This window comes from Mesocricetus auratus, unplaced genomic scaffold (genome assembly GCF_017639785.1).
Source record: "Mesocricetus auratus isolate SY011 unplaced genomic scaffold, BCM_Maur_2.0 Super-Scaffold_100019, whole genome shotgun sequence".
Lineage (NCBI taxonomy): Eukaryota > Metazoa > Chordata > Mammalia > Rodentia > Cricetidae > Mesocricetus > Mesocricetus auratus.
In genome coordinates this window covers 35785254-35800614 of record NW_024429200.1, presented here as the reverse complement: position 1 = coordinate 35800614, position 15361 = coordinate 35785254, and the positions used below count along the sequence as shown (strand labels likewise).

The following is a 15361-nucleotide window of genomic DNA, read 5'->3' as shown; positions in this document are numbered from 1 at the left end:
CCAGGACGCGTGTCTGAGTGAGGCTCGCATTCTCATGACCCCCAACCCCAGCCCAGTGCTTCCTCTCGCACGCACAGATGGCGTCTTGTCGGTCTGGACTATCTACTCTCAGACTTGGCTGAATGGCCAGAACACCTAGGTCTCAGGGATGCCACCTTTCCCGAGTCCAGGTGGTCACTGGTCCACGCAAGCGTTGCTTCTTGGGAAATGTAGTAACCAGGTTGCCCGCCTTCTGCGCTTGCAGCCGGAAGACTACACTTCCCAGCATCCTCAGCGAAAGGAAGGCTGACCCAGGCGGCCAGCTCCACGTGACTACTCACTATGGCTTCCCTGTGTTGTAGCCGGCTGTCTGGTGGGCTTGTGTGATTTGTTACTTCTCTGCGGCGGGGCGATCCCCTCTCTGCCTCGACATGCAAAAAATCAAATCTCTAATGACCCGGCAGGTGAGTCCTGTAGTCTGAAGCCAAGAGTTCCTTCCTTCCGGCTGGGAGAGGAGCAGAGCTCCCAGCCCTCGGGCAGAGGTGGGCGGAGGCTGAAGTTATAGGGGGTGGCGGGTCTCAGGGGTGCCGGGCAGCTGAGTAGCACCCAGGAAAACGCACCCGAGCCTCCTTGACCCGACCTCGGCTCTTTGTGGGTACTGTCCTCCTAGACACAGTCATTTAGACCAGGGAGTTGGCTTGTCTTTGTCGCCCCTCCTCTGCTTTTGCTTCCTTTCCCGGACAGTCTCGGCTGCTTTGCAGCACCCCTGTCATCCTGACAGGCGGTGGTTTGTCATTGACTCCGGGGAAGGGGGGTGGGGTCAGTGCAATAGACAAGACTGGAAAAGAGCGAGGGTGAGGAACAGGGCGATTTGTAGACAACATAGGTAGCGTTGTGGTTCGGGGGCAACTCTCCAAACCTTATAGCTGTTTTCTGGATGGGAGAATGAGAATGACAATTGCTTTTCTGTCCCTCCTATCTCAAAGTACCGCTGTGAAGGTCATCAGTAAGCTGGTATATGCGAACATTCTTTGTGTATTGCTACTTTAAAAGAAAACCTTGTTATGACAAAACAGTGTTCTTTCTGTTTTTGCCAGAATGCTAATTCACGAATAAGACTGCTCTGTATCTGGTCTCCCATGTTAGGGCTTCCTAATTCCGTGTCTCAACTTCCTTCAAGAAGCTGCAGAAATTATTCTTTTAGTTATTTTTTTTAATCATTTAATTTCAGAATCCTTTATTTTGCCTGTGGCATGTGGATAGAGTTTGCTACTTTTTCCTTGTTTTATTAAGAAACAAGCATAATGTAGATGAGAGTTTTAAATCAGTGTGGCTTAAAAATGTTGGTAGAGTCCTTTCACTAAAGTTTCACTTGAGAATTCGGTAGTGGCACAGTTACATGTAATTTCTGGTAGACGGTACATACTTGATCCTGGCATAACGGTTTTCCTTTTGGAAGGGAAATATGACCGGTGTGAAGAAACTAGGAAAAAGGGTTCTGTGAATTATAAAACAAACAAGTAGGTGAGTAGAGGCATTTAGCAGTCCTTCGTATTTGACCCCTCGTGCTGTGCTTCCCAATGCTTCTTCCTTGAGGAGTTTGGAAGCCCCAAGGTGGGAGGAGAGAGAACAGACAAGTTAGGAGTTGACTTGCAGCCCCTCAAGCCCTAGATGATTGCATGCTGGTTTTGCTTTCTGTTTGCTTGGTCTTGCTTGTTAATTAGTGCGCTCATTCGCCTATTACACCACTTGTAAACTGCCTTGTGGCTGCTGCCATTGGTCTTTTTGCCCCTAAGGCTGGAGCTCACTTCTACTTGGTGCCTGTGTTACCATATTTTTACAGTAGCTTTGGTGATTGGGTTTTTTTGGTTTTGAACCTTGCCTTGTGCAAATGAGTGGGAGAGAAGAACCAAAAAATTCTGGATAACTGATGATAATGTATGTATGGTGTTTGTAAGTGTAATTAAGACTATGCTGAAAGTACTCATCTTTAAGCCTCAGTCAGTTTATTGCATTATAGTAGGTTGTATCTGTGTTTAATTGGAGAGGAACGATATCTTCAGAACGTATACAGGTTGCTGTAGCAATACTGTAAAAAAAGGGGGGTGGGGGAGGGGATAAAGTTAGGAGGTTTATACCAATGTGTGACTCTCCTAATTATATATGTTTAAGGCTCAACATATAAGGTTTCTACATGTTTGATTATTATGCTGTTAATACATATTAAAGAGAAATGAAATTGTAGTTTATGAAATTTTAATTTTATACGTGTTCTCTCTCTTTGGCTATTTTAATCTTTCTTTGCAAGAGATTCGCAGGGAAGGATGCACTTTGAGCCTGCCTTGTTTAGATGAGATCTGTTACTCACCATTCCCCATTATGCTGGCCTCTGTCTTTTCAGTTCAGTCAATTGAATTGAGCATTACATGCCAGGCACTATTCCAGGTTTGAAAGAGGAACCAGTGAATAGAATAGACAAGGGCTGAGGCAGACATGGTGAACAGTGCTTGAGGGAAACAAGGTAAGGAGGCCTGGGAGTTTTGACAATTTAGGACCAATTGCATCTTTAGATACAGGGTGGGCACAGGGAGCCTCAGTGGGAAATAACTCAAATGGCCTGAAGGAAATTAGGGGTGAGCTAGTGAGCGAATTCCAGCAGAAGAACAAATTCACACGCCCCCAGGTAGGAACTGTTGTGATCCAGTGTGGGCAGAGTAAAGGAGGAAGGGAATAGGCCTTAGGAGATGAATGAGCTCAGGATGAGGGTGTCGAGCTAAAGACAGGAACATTACAGGTTATAGAAATACCGTGTCGTGTGTTCTGAGTGAAATAACAGAGGAGCCATGCAGTCAGATAGAGCACTCCAGAAAGCCTTTAGTCATAGGTGAAGAAGGAGAAAGCAAGAACTGAGAGATTCCTGCGGTGACCCAGGTGGTGGAGAGTATGGGCTTTATCCAGGGCGCTCATGGTGGAGGTGCACAGAAGAGGCTGGGTTGGGAACCTGGTGTAAATGGAGACCTAGAACACTTGCTTTGTGTGCTGTGTAAATGTCAAGGATGGCCCAAGTTGGCTTATCCCCTGTAGTTAGAAGATTGAAACTGGTACTTTCTGAGATGGAAGGAAGAGACTTTTTGCTTTGTTTGCGTGAAGGCTGCTTAGATATTTAAATAGAGGAAAAGTAGAGACTCTACCATATGTGTCTGAGTTTATGGGAAGGAATCTGGGGCATAGATAAACCTTCAGAAGTTATGCATCTATGACTGACAAAAACAGATGGACAGACAGTATTGACTGAAATCAAGCGGAGTGACTGTAGATATATGAAAAGCCCAAACCACCCTTTTCATTCCATGATAAGGATAGATTCTGCAGAGTAGAATATGAAGGAGCTGTCCGTTTTATGAAGTCTTAGCAACGTGAATGACCACCAGCATGTAGCATATGCATAATAAATATTTATTGAATGAATGCTGGATACAGAGAAAAAAACGTTAAACAAAACAAAACAAAAACTCCCAAAACCAAGGATTTGAAAGCTGCTGGAGATCCACCAGGCAGGACCTGCGTGAGAGTCAACTTTGGGATCTAACAACAGCACTTATTACTTACCTACTTTCAAAAAATTGTTTACTATTTATTTTGTGTCCACTGATGTTTTGCCTGCATTCACGGCTGTGTGAGAGTGTCAGATCCCCCTAGAACTGGAGTTACAGACAGTTGTGGTTGCAATGTGGGTTCTGGGAATTGAACCTGGGTCCTCTGGAAGAACAGCCTGTGCTCTCACTACAGAGCCATCTCTCTGACAACATCATTTATGAAGCGGAGGAGAACCAATCCTGGCTAGGATAGACTCAAGACAGACATGTAGGGGAGAGAGTTGGAAAGAAATTATAAGCAAATCTTGCTAAAAAGAGAAGGAAACACAAGTATCTGCAGATGTCCCTTTGTCCTGATAGGACATAAGTTGCTAGTCTCATAAGGGGGTCAGAAGCTCAAACAGTTGTAACGGAAGTGTCTTTGTTGCTGATCAGATTTTGACAAAGAGCAAAAGCAGGCTTATCGATGCTGAATTTTATATATGTTTAAACTGTAAAAACAATGAGAAATGAACATCAGCTCCTGGGTAATGATGCTAACAAATGTTTTGTGTAGAAGAAGTAGAGCACCACAGTTACAGCAATGATTCCGTGCCTTAGATGAAAGTAGCAGCAAACTGACTTCACTTTGGTCAGCTTTGCAAAAGAACCGATGATGACAGGGTTAACAGCCTGTAGTCTTAAATTACAGTGAGTGTCACGTACATTTGTAGACACCCAGGTCTCTGTCTCTGTCTCTGTCTCTCTCTCTCTGTCTGTCTCTCTCTCTCTGTCTGTCTCTCTCTCTCTGTCTCTCTCTCTCTGTCTGTCTCTCTCTCGCGCTCTCTCTCTCTGTCTGTCTCTCTCTCTCTCTCTCTCTCTCTCTCTCTCTCTCTCTCTCTCTCTCTCTCTCTCTCTCTCTCAATGTAGCTGGTCCTGCTTTGGTTTCTCATGGGAGCGGTCTCATTCTTTATAACAACCCCCGAGTTATCATGTGGTTGGGGTAGGTAGTTTATGCAAGGCTGTGGAGAGTCAGCTGCAAACCAGGTGGTCTCTTCAAGTCCAGTCCACTCCACTGGCTCCTGACATAGGTTTTCCAACTTTTATTATTCTTACTTTGTACATTTGGCAGAAAGCTGCCATGCTTGCTGTTGATAATTATGTAGTAATTTAGAGGTACAACCTTTTTCTAGATACAGTTATATATTATGATTACATTCTAGCATCGAGGGAAAGAGAAAGACAAGCTGTATTCACTCAAGGGTTTCTGTCAAATTAGTTAACCTTTAAGACATGTTTAAAGACATAGTAGTTACACTTTGAAAATGGTATTTGAGTAACAGTATCATTTGAGTTATCATTTGAGTAACAGTATCATCAATGAAGTTTTACTTCCTGTGGGTATAGTGTGTGTCTAATATATGTCTATGAAGTTTAGTTGTCTGAGTGAGCCTTGCCATTTTTGATGCTGTGCCATCATGTGAGCTGCTGGTGAGAAACCTAGGATAGGACAAACAGCATGGCTCCAACATGTACTCCATTGCAGGGCATATTAGACTACAGTAGGCTTTACCCTAGTAAGTGTTCCTGGAAGCCACAGGCTGCAGTCAGTTGCATGCTCCCATGAGAACAAAGTGCTGAGTAGTTGGAGATTAGAGCCTGAGCAATAATTTCTACCCAGTATTTTACTCTCTCTCTCTGTGTGTGTGTGTGTGTGTGTGTGTGTTTGCACGCGAGTGTGTGAGCGTGCACATACCTGCTCGCCATTGGGCAGTAGAGGCAATTGCCATTTGCTTTCTCCTTTCCCCTGAGACTTAACATGTGGAAGCAGTGTGTGCACTTAGTATTTAAAGCTTCCCTGATTTGGCTGAGGGACCGTTTTGGAAATGCCTGGTGCTAGTTAAAATGCAGTTCCTCACTCCCATCTGGAAGTACCTATTCCCTAGGTTCATGCGTGGGCCCTGGGATCTTTAAAAGTGCCCCGGGTGACATTACTGCACACAGTCGTTAGTTATGCTGGGAAGTACTGTGTGCCTTGAAGCACAGGGATTTAGCGCCATTCCTAAGAGGAGACACTTGTGAAGCTGGTGGTGTGGTGGTTTTCTGTTTCTCAGAGACAAGAGGTAGGGAGCCTGATAGCAATGGGTGGGCTGGATAATCTGGGAACAGTGGTAGAAAATATTGTTATGAACCTGTAGATGTGATTGGTGCTATTTCATCTCAAGCAGGATAAGCACCTTACATCTTCCAGAGCATGTCTTAGGCCGAAGTAACTGACAGAACACACTCTACATTTTGGTTTGAGAGGCACCTACAGGGCAATGTGTCTATGCTATAAGTCTTTCCTCAAAATAATGTCTGGCTGCTTTGGCCTAAAAGACTAATGTCAGTTCTTTAATTAGCATTGTTTTAAGGTGGGGCTTTGGAAGGGAGTTTAAATGCTGAGTTCTGTCTTCCTCATTTTCCTTGGCATGTGTAAGGCCTGCAGAATCTTTCCGTCGATGTGCATATAGAAGGTACCACAGTGCTTAAGGGTGGCGGCCAAGCATCGTGAATTGACTACATCAGTGAGCCAAAGCTAATGAAGTGCTTACTTATGTTTTAGCATTTTTAAAAGTGTTGAACTAGATCAGGGAGTTAGTGTATTTTTATCTGTAAATCAAAAGACTATGACTTGCTTGAATCCTTTTTAAAGGTAAATTTTTTAATGGCTTAAATAAAAGTGTGTTTAGAGAAGGCTTTGCATGTTTCCTTTCTTTTGGTTGTTTTGAAGGAGTTAAACTCTCCCACTTTTCCACCTGAATTTAAGTTTCAGTTCTCTGAGAGGGGCAAGCAGGTGTCTCTCCCATCAAAGGGCCGTTTATCAACAAATTACATCCAGGGCCAAGGAAGAGAACACAGCAAGGGCTGAGTCAGCCCCACAATGTCTCAAGGACAAGCCCTAAAGCCCCCGTTATGGGTCACATCCGGACTTGTCCAAGCCAATTAAAGCATACTAATGTAACTGATGCTTGCTTATCAATTACGTGTGAGATGACCCCACTGTCCCTGAATCTCTCCTTGATTTGCCTAAAATGAGCCGGCATGTTCCTCTCGAGTCATCACCATTTTGTTCTGGTGAACGACCCACATACGTTGGAATATTAAATGCTCTCTGCTCTTAGATACTATTTGAGCCTGGGGTCTTTCTTCAAGTGTTCCTCGGACCCACAGTTTTAAAGTTGTGGTTAAGGTAGACTTCTGTTTCCATGCTGACTGTGCCATGCGATGCTCTTATTATTTTAAAGTACTCAAAGCACATACTTACTTGATTTCACAGCCGATCATATGCGTTAAGTGATAGTTGTTCTTAGAATGTGTGTTCTGTGTTTTGAAGAAGGAAAATCTCATTTTAAAACCGTCATGTCTGTTTCACTAGGTGTGTTCTATCCCTTTACAGCTCTTTAGCACAATTAAATTGTGTTTGTCTCATTTTTTTTAAGGGTCTGAAAAGCCCTCCGGAGAGCCTCAGTGACCTTGGTGCCTTTGAGAGTCTTCGGGTCCCTGGAAAGGTATTGATCTTCTTGTGTCACCGGTGTGACTTCTCACTTCCCCAAGAGCAGACTGGTACCTCTGGGTACTAATTGCTTCCCCTCAGCTCTGCAGGTGGTTGCTGGGATGAGCGAGGTGATGCTTTTGCTTTCATTATGCGGGGATGCAGTGTGGGTCACCAGTAAAGCAAACACTGCAAAATTAATAAAGTCAGGCTTTATTGTAGCAAATTCTCGGCTTGAAGGCAGGTATATATGTATATATGTATATTTTACTAACTTGTTTTGCTGTAACTTGAAGACATAAGCCCCAAAGTATTTAATTATGTTTTTCCTTTGGGCAGAGAATTTTGAATAAACAACTTGTACTAAGTCTGATAGATTTCAGATTTTAATTTCCTATATTCATGTGAACATCTCAGTTTACAATTTAATGTATGCCACTAGAAAGCTAGCTGGCCTTCCCCTGGAGACTGTCAGCCATTGTTAACCCTGCTGTTACTGTCTGTGGACTGCTGCTGCTGTGAGCTGTTCTGTGAATCACAACTCTGTTGCCACAGATAAAGGCTTTCAAATGATTTTAATTTGAGGGTGTGTGTGTGTGTGTGTATGTGTGTGTGTGTGTAAGAGAGAGAGAGAGACAGAGACACAGAGATTTTGTTTTTTAAACAGCTATGTGTTTTTTTTTTTGAACTCAGGTTCCCTTGCTTGCTAGGAAAGTAATCTACCACTGAATTAAACCTCCAGCCCCCCTGAGCATTGTAATTAAAAACACCCTTCTGCTGTGTCTGGCATCTCAATACAAGAAGCTTTTTTTTCCTCTCACTAGAATTTCTTTTATATTTTATTTTATTATGTGGGGTTCTATAGGGGCATTTTCACAAGCTTTATAATGTGCTTGGAGCATATTCCTCTGCACACCCCATTATCTGCCCCTCTGAACCTTTGCCCTCCTTGGCAGTCCTTTTGTTACCCAGGTAGTTTAGCTTATGCTTTCATGTCATTTGTATGTACCCAATTTTATGTATTTATAGTCTTGGGGCTGTAAATGAGAGAGAATGCACTCACTGTCTTTGAGGCTGAGTTACTTTGCTTAATATGATCATTATGTCCGCTTTTCTGTAAATTACATAATGGCTGAAGAACAGTCTATTATGTATTTAAACCACATTTTCTCCATCCGTTCCTTGTTGGAAGGCTCTGTTGGTTCCATAGCTTCGCTCTAGTGACTAATGTGGCAGGGAACATTGATGTGCAAGTCTGCCTGTGCTTTGTTGCCGGAGTCTTTTGGGTAAATGTGGGGAACAGTACAGGGTGCATGGCAGGTCAGTTTTTAGTTAGGTATGGGCGGACCAGTTTACATTCCCACCAGCAGCAGTTCCCGTCCTTGTCAGGCTGTGTGCTGTTTCCTTAGTACAGGATTCCCTTGTTCAGTTATCTGAGGCTTCCCACACCCCAGTGTCAGTTGCTGTCTCCTTCAGACACTTTCACAGTGGAGTCAATTTTGCACTTACTGTTTAATCTTTAGTTCGGTACAAGTATAGTGTCTCAGTATGATAAAATGCTTATAATCCTTTCTTATGAAGTAGTTCAGACGAAGACTTAGGCATCACATATGTGTGTATATGATTATATGTGTATATAAAATTATAAATTATGTTATAAATGGATGTGGTACAGTTAGAAAGTAAGGACTAATGGATAAGCAATAGCCTGTATTTATTTGATGAAGAAAACAGATGATTACACATTGTGGACATACTTTGAATTTGATTGTATTACGTGTTTCAGAATCAATGTCAGGTTGATGAGTGAGTCTCATTTAAAATACGTGAATTTCTTAATAGGAATAGTCTGTTGTCTTTATACTTCAAGACCCAATGTTTTATGAAATAGTGGAGGCAGTGGACTTGGGCATAGTTTTCCTAAGAACTCTCTACTGTGTTTCTTTGAGATAATGTGGCCTTGGGTAGGGTGTATGGTTTGAGGGGTCACAAGATCATCAAGTGAAAATAGTTGAGGTGACTGTCATATGTGAGCACCGTGTCAGACATATGATAGACTTCAGTTAGACTTATGATAAAAAGCCTCCCAAGCTCCTCATGGCTGTTCGCTCTCTGCTTGTTGACAGCGTCACAGGGACTGGGGGCTGCAGGGCTGCTCCCCTCCCTCTGAGTGGCTCTGCCCACGCAAGAGCTGAACAGTCCAGAATGCTGATGCTCTGCGGGTAGACGGAAGTTTGTTGTGCATCGGGCTGGCAGGCACTACTGAACTTGACAGCTAAGAGGACTCCGGTCTGTGATTGCTTTACTCAATGCAGAGCATTGCGTATAAAGTAAGCATTGCTTACTTAAATGCAGAGTGTATGCACATAGACGTAGATATAGACATATATGTGCATACACACACACACACACACACACACACGGTCCACTTTCTGAAGGTTGGTGCTTTCTTCTTGTCGTCTCCCTGTGAATTCAGTTTTGAGCCCCGACTGTGTGCTAGGCTGTAGCACCGTGCGCTGCACGGTAGGCGCTGGCAGTGCAGCCATGGAAAGACAAGTCCTTCAGGAAAACCGAGGCTCTGCTCTGGTCACTGTCACGTCGGCGAAGGCACACAGTGCACGAGGTGACTGTAAATTATGACAGAAACCTTGACGACCAGGTGAGGAGGTGAACTCAGTGAGGCGGGTGACTCTGCTTGAAGTGCGTTCCCCTCACTTTTGTTTTACAAAAGTGGTATATGTTCCAGAGATGATTTTAAAATTTGGATTATGATCTGCTGCTTGGAAAATACAGTGTATTAAAGCTACTCAATGGTGGGTTGAGATGGGTATTTTGATAATTGCTTTATACTCCTTATGCAATTTAAATGCCTCGAAGAAACATTTAAATACTTCCGCTTAATGGCATCACTGCACTCATGGATATATAGGGCAGAGTATTGAAATCATCCCCTTGTTCAAGAATGAGCTCATTTCTACCTCTTTATAGGTTGTAGCATTCTGAGCCCCAAAGTATATTTAATTATGTTTTTCCTTTGGGCAGAGAATTTGAATAAAAAGTGAAACCCAATTTATAGGAAGTCTGATATAGTTTAGATTTTAGTCCCCGGATATTTATGTAAACATCTCGGATTACTAGCTTAATGCATGGAGTTTTTCTTCTCTTTTCTTTATTATAGAATCTTTCAAGTTGGAGGAAGGGACTGTTAGCTCAGGAAAGCAGTAGATTAGCTGGAGTTGTGATATATTGGAAGACTCTAGAATAAAGGAATACTGTGTGTTAGCTGGGGTTGTGATATATTGGAAGACTCTAGAATAAAAGAATACTGTGTGTTAGCTGGGGTTGTGATGTATTGAAAGACTCTAGAATAAAGGAATACTGTGTGTTAGCTAGGGTTGTGATGTATTGGAAGACTCTAGAATAAAGGAATACTGTGTGTTAGCTGGGATTGTGATATATTGGAAGACTCTAGAATAAAGGAATACTGTGTGTTAGCTGGAGTTGTGATGTATTGGAAGACTCTGGAATAAAGGAATACTGTGTGTTAGCTGGAGTTGGGATGTATTGGAAGACTCTAGAATAAAGGAATACTGTGTGTTAGCTGGAGTTGTGATGTATTGGAAGACTCTGGAATAAAGGAATACTGTGTGTTAGCTGGAGTTGGGATGTATTGGAAGACTCTAGAATAAAGGAATACTGTGTGTTAGCTGGAGTTGTGCTGTGTTGGAAGACTCTAGAATAAAGGAACACTGTGTATGGGAGAGGATTATTAGGCTGGGTCGTACTGCTGTTGGTTAGGTTAAAAATGATAAATATTTGCGAATCCCGTGCTGCTTCACTTCCCTAGGCAAAGGAGGGCAGTGAAGGAGCTGAAGAACGCTGTGTAGGTCTGTGTGTTTGATGAGCCCGAGGGCCTGTTGTTTATTCTTGTTTGTTTTGAGACCGGTGTAAGTTCTAAGGGGTGGGGTGGGTGGGGGATGAATCATCTTCATGGTGCTGGAGAGCTAGGAGCAGTTTAGGGCAGGTATGCTGACCACAGGGTTCTTAGACACTGGCTAAGAAAGGGCACTCGGGAGGCAGAAAGATGGATCTTTGTAAGATCCAGGCCAGCGTGGTCTGCAAAGCTAGCTCCAGGCCAGCCTGCAAAGCTACAGAGAAACCCTGTCTCGAAAAGCCAAAAAAGAAAAAAGAAAAAAAAAAAAGAGTGGTAATGCAGTGTGCTGGCTTATTATTGCTCGGCTGAAGACTAGCCTGCTGATGAATGGAGAAATGCAGAAACCTTGAGTTGGAGGGATGTTTAAAATGCGGAGTTCAAGATTAGGCTTTTCCTGGATAGGGAAGGTTAAAGGTTCTGGAGAGTGCTGGGGCTGCAGGCGCTGAGATGGCTTTTCTCAGATCTTAGTCTCTTAGAGGGTTAGAGAGACGTTAAACTAAGGAAGCCCGAGAAGGTGTGCACTGCCTTTTCCTGTCTGATTGAGTCTCCATTTGGGCTGTGCCTTCTCTCCGGTGTTGGCTTCTCAGTGGGGCAGGCAGTTTAATAGTCATTGAAGCTGAGAATTATTTTTAAAGATCGCTAAAAAATGTAAGGTTTCTAGTGTCATCATCTTCAGTGTTTTGCATAGAATAAATTTAGAAATATAATAAAATCTTAGGCTTCTGTAAACTTTCCTTTTTTTTTTTTGTGGTTTTCAAGACAGGGTTTCTCTGTGTAACATTGGCTGTCCTGGAACTCGATTTGTAGACCAGGCTGGCCTTCAACTCACAGAGATCTGCTTGTCACTGCCTTCCCAGTGCTGGGATTAAAGGCATACGTTACCACCAACAACCACTGGACATTGGGTTGACATTTAACTGTACAAGTATTTGACAAAGGATCAAATAAAAAATTTATGATGTCTTTTGTGATTTTTAACTCTATCAAATGCAATAAATATGTATGGTTAAAATAACTTTTTATTCATCACTTAATTTTTACATGAAATGATTAAAATCCTTTTATTACCTAATTTTATTGTAAGTCTGGATTAAAGTAGTCATATTTTAACAGCCTTGTACAAATGTTCCTAAATTATTTAGTTGAGGCCTCCTTTCAAGTTGTAATGTAACCAGTACTCCACTAGATGGCACTGAGAACCCGAAGAAAACGGCTTAAAGCCTGCTTCATTTAAAGCACAGAAACAAACTGAGGACGCCACCGCATTTGATAGATTATTACTGTTGTTCTAGTGGGAATATAAGAAAATGTCCCATTTCCCCATGTAATCAGACATCTTGCAATTCATTATAATCTTATGTGGTCCATGGTTTTAGGGTATCTGAGATCTGAAAATAGGTTTTGAATTGTTTCATTTGGAAGTAGATCAAGCCTATATCTAGCTGTTCAGTGATTTATGACTTTAATAATACTGATCGAATATTATAAACTGTATTTTTTCTTCCTATTCTCTGTGTATAGATTTTGGCAACTAAATTTGTTTATGTTTTGTTTTCCATTAGAGCTCTAACATGATGTTAGCTTTATGAGAGTGCAGTTTCTGGCTGCAGCAATTGTAACAATGCCATTTTTGTATTGTCGTCTTGGCTGGTGAAAGAATACTAACAGTTTTTTAAAAAAGCAAAGCAAGACAGGAAGACAAACAGTAAATATGTGCTTTAGAAGAACAAAAACTTTCCTTCCCACTGTCCTTCCAACACACGTAGGGTTAGTCAGTTTGTCTGCGTGTCTCTGTCTCTCTCTAGGCTCTCTGCCAGCTGGGTAGATAGTCAAGCATCTGTAAACTGTGGGGTAATAAAAGGGGAATTGAGATTCTAGTATTTATTCTATTAATTTTCTGCAGCGTTTTGATCAGGAGCTAGGAACTTAAGAGTTTTATGTCAATTTACATAACATAATTATGTAATGTAACCTAAATTTGACTGTTACGTGCTTATGCTGTTGTGTGTTGACTTTAACTATGAGGGAGGTTACGTGCTTATGCTGTTGTGTGGTGACTTTAACTATGAGGGAGATGTTATGCAGTAACAAGTAGTTACTTTCAGATAGACTCTGTCTCAATTACTATGTAGTAGCTAAAAGCAAAATTTACAGTTATTTTTTTCTTAAGCACAGATGCATTCTCTTAAGAGATGAATCCTTAGTATGAAATTGCTTTGTAAAGTGATTGTTTAGTTCTTTAGAAACCATAAACATCCTGGAAATGTTTTCATAGCATCCTTCATTTGAGGGCTTAAATTGTTTTATGAATTTGAATCCCCATAAAACCTCTTATTTTTATCTTGAGATAAGAAGTAGCTGGCTCAAGCAGAGATATTGACTGAAATATCTGTTATAATCATTTTTCATAAGGTTACATTCACATGTACATTTTATGTGTTTGCTCTTGTAGCTTTATCTACCTCTGAGATAATCAAAGAGGACGAGCAGCCTGGGTGGCAATGTATTCAACCTGTGTGAGGCTGCTGGGCAAACAGCTCTAAAACGACCCTGACAGTCTGCTAAAATACCCCGCTTGCTTTATTCTGTTAGTAAAATGCTGAACATTTATGCTTACTGTTGACGGTGTCTGACACAGTGGCATCTGTTATTTATTTTAACTAGAGAAAACGTTCTAATGTATATCCATGCATATTTTGCTCCCTGGTGAGCACGTTTTTTTTTTTTTTAATCAAGGCTCTCTATTATTGCTTGATCCTGCCGCATAATTCCAGAATTGCGTTGTGTTTTGTTCCTCAGTTTAGACTTGAATTTCCCTCTTTTCTTCTGTCCTCTGAATGCCTCTTTCTTCTGTCAGGTTGAGGGCACTCATGCCTTGGTGTCTTTTGTCTCTTTCCTTCCCTCTGCCTTGCCTTGCTGCTTATTTGTTCATCGGGCCCCGCTTTAGTGACTGTGGAGGGCAATGCGGACTTTTTCTCACCTCTGGATGCTGTCATCTGGGAGTTTCACATGTGAGGAATAAAGCCGGTGGTGGTGTGTGTACTTCCACAGACCGAGCAAGGGGAAGCAGTGGAGCTTGTGAGGCAGGCTAGCAGGCTCCTGATGGCAGTGTGGGGCGCTTTGGTTTGTTCTTTGCCAGAGTTCTCTGCTTTCGTTTCCTCCGTCTGCAGCTAAATCCACGACTTTAATTGTTTCTTTCCAGCTTTAATTCTGAGGTGCACTGATGTACATTTTCTGTAGTCTAGTGATTAGCAGTTAAGTGTTGTTGCATTTTATAGCCTTGTTGACAGATTAGTTTGGATTTTCACATTTTAGAGAGCATTTACACCACATTAATCTTAATACTTATTTAATCATACTATAAACCAGAACACTTACTATAAAATAAATCCTTTAAACACTTCATTAATAATATAACAATTGGCTGAACTATTTAATTCTAAACTTAGTTTAGCTATCTCATTATTGTAGCCTTTTTTCCTTGGCATATTTTGATATGCCACAAAGAATTTTATTTGGTTCTATTTTTTCACAAGTTTTGTAGGAAGTCTTTTGTTTTTTTGTATATAAAGTATTATCTCACTCTTATAGATTACCTTGTCTGATTCTGTTTTACATAAAGAATTGCATATTTTTATGCATCTCCAACGCTAGGAAGTGAGTTTTTAATTCTAGCAAAATTATGCAGCAGTTATTTTAAAATGTACAATATAGCTTCTGTTTATTCTTCCAAATTGCATACATAAAATACTCCCAAGTCATCTAAAATTTTGTTATTTCTTGCTAACAGAAACATTAAGAGTTTATGGACCATGTTGAGTTCCCAAACTGTTTTCGTTTCCTATTCCTTTTGAATACAGTTGTCTGCTGAATTATAGTTTGATCCGTAATTATCGGAGTGCTGTGAATCCTGGCCTTGCAGAGGATAACGATGGAGACTCGGGAGCAGTTGCAGCGTGGAGTGTGGGGTCTGAACGAGCAAGCATGTAGGGAGAGGTCAGGTGCGAGCAGAGCCTGGTGGGCTGCACATGCAGCGGCGCTGCATGTAGGAGACGTCTCTTCTAAACAGTTTGAATGAGCTCAGCCGTCTGTTCCCAGGGAACTCGCTAGATGGGCCCAGAGGAGGGCTGTTTTGTCAGGGTACAGCGTTCTGTCGGGGTGTTTGGTTTGGGCAGAGCCCTCCATTGTATGTTCTGTGTCTTTCCCTGCCTTGCTAGGCTTGGTCGCTGCCCCTCTCTTAGGATTGTGGTATCAGAGTATGAGGTATTTATTCCATGTTAGCTCTTTGTGTTCTCTGATGTTGACTGAGTAGATCATGAGGAAGGAATAGCACTTGAC

The 15361-nt window shown here is 41.9% G+C and overlaps 1 protein-coding gene across 2 annotated transcripts in view; it reads left to right on the top strand.

Annotated features, from left to right (window-relative positions):
- The first annotated feature begins 300 nt into the window (after positions 1 to 300).
- Vps50 (VPS50 subunit of EARP/GARPII complex) overlaps positions 301 to 15361 on the top strand; it is an 88454-nt gene continuing 73393 nt past the window's right edge. The window contains exons 1-2 of one of the 2 annotated variants that reach the window (XM_005082895.3): positions 301 to 443; positions 7037 to 7105. In XM_005082895.3, coding sequence (XP_005082952.1) covers positions 411 to 443; positions 7037 to 7105 — 102 coding nt within the window. In that variant the 5' untranslated portion in view covers positions 301 to 410. The remainder of the gene's footprint in view (positions 444 to 7036; positions 7106 to 15361) is intronic. The other variant, XM_040728538.1, reaches the window with a different exon arrangement.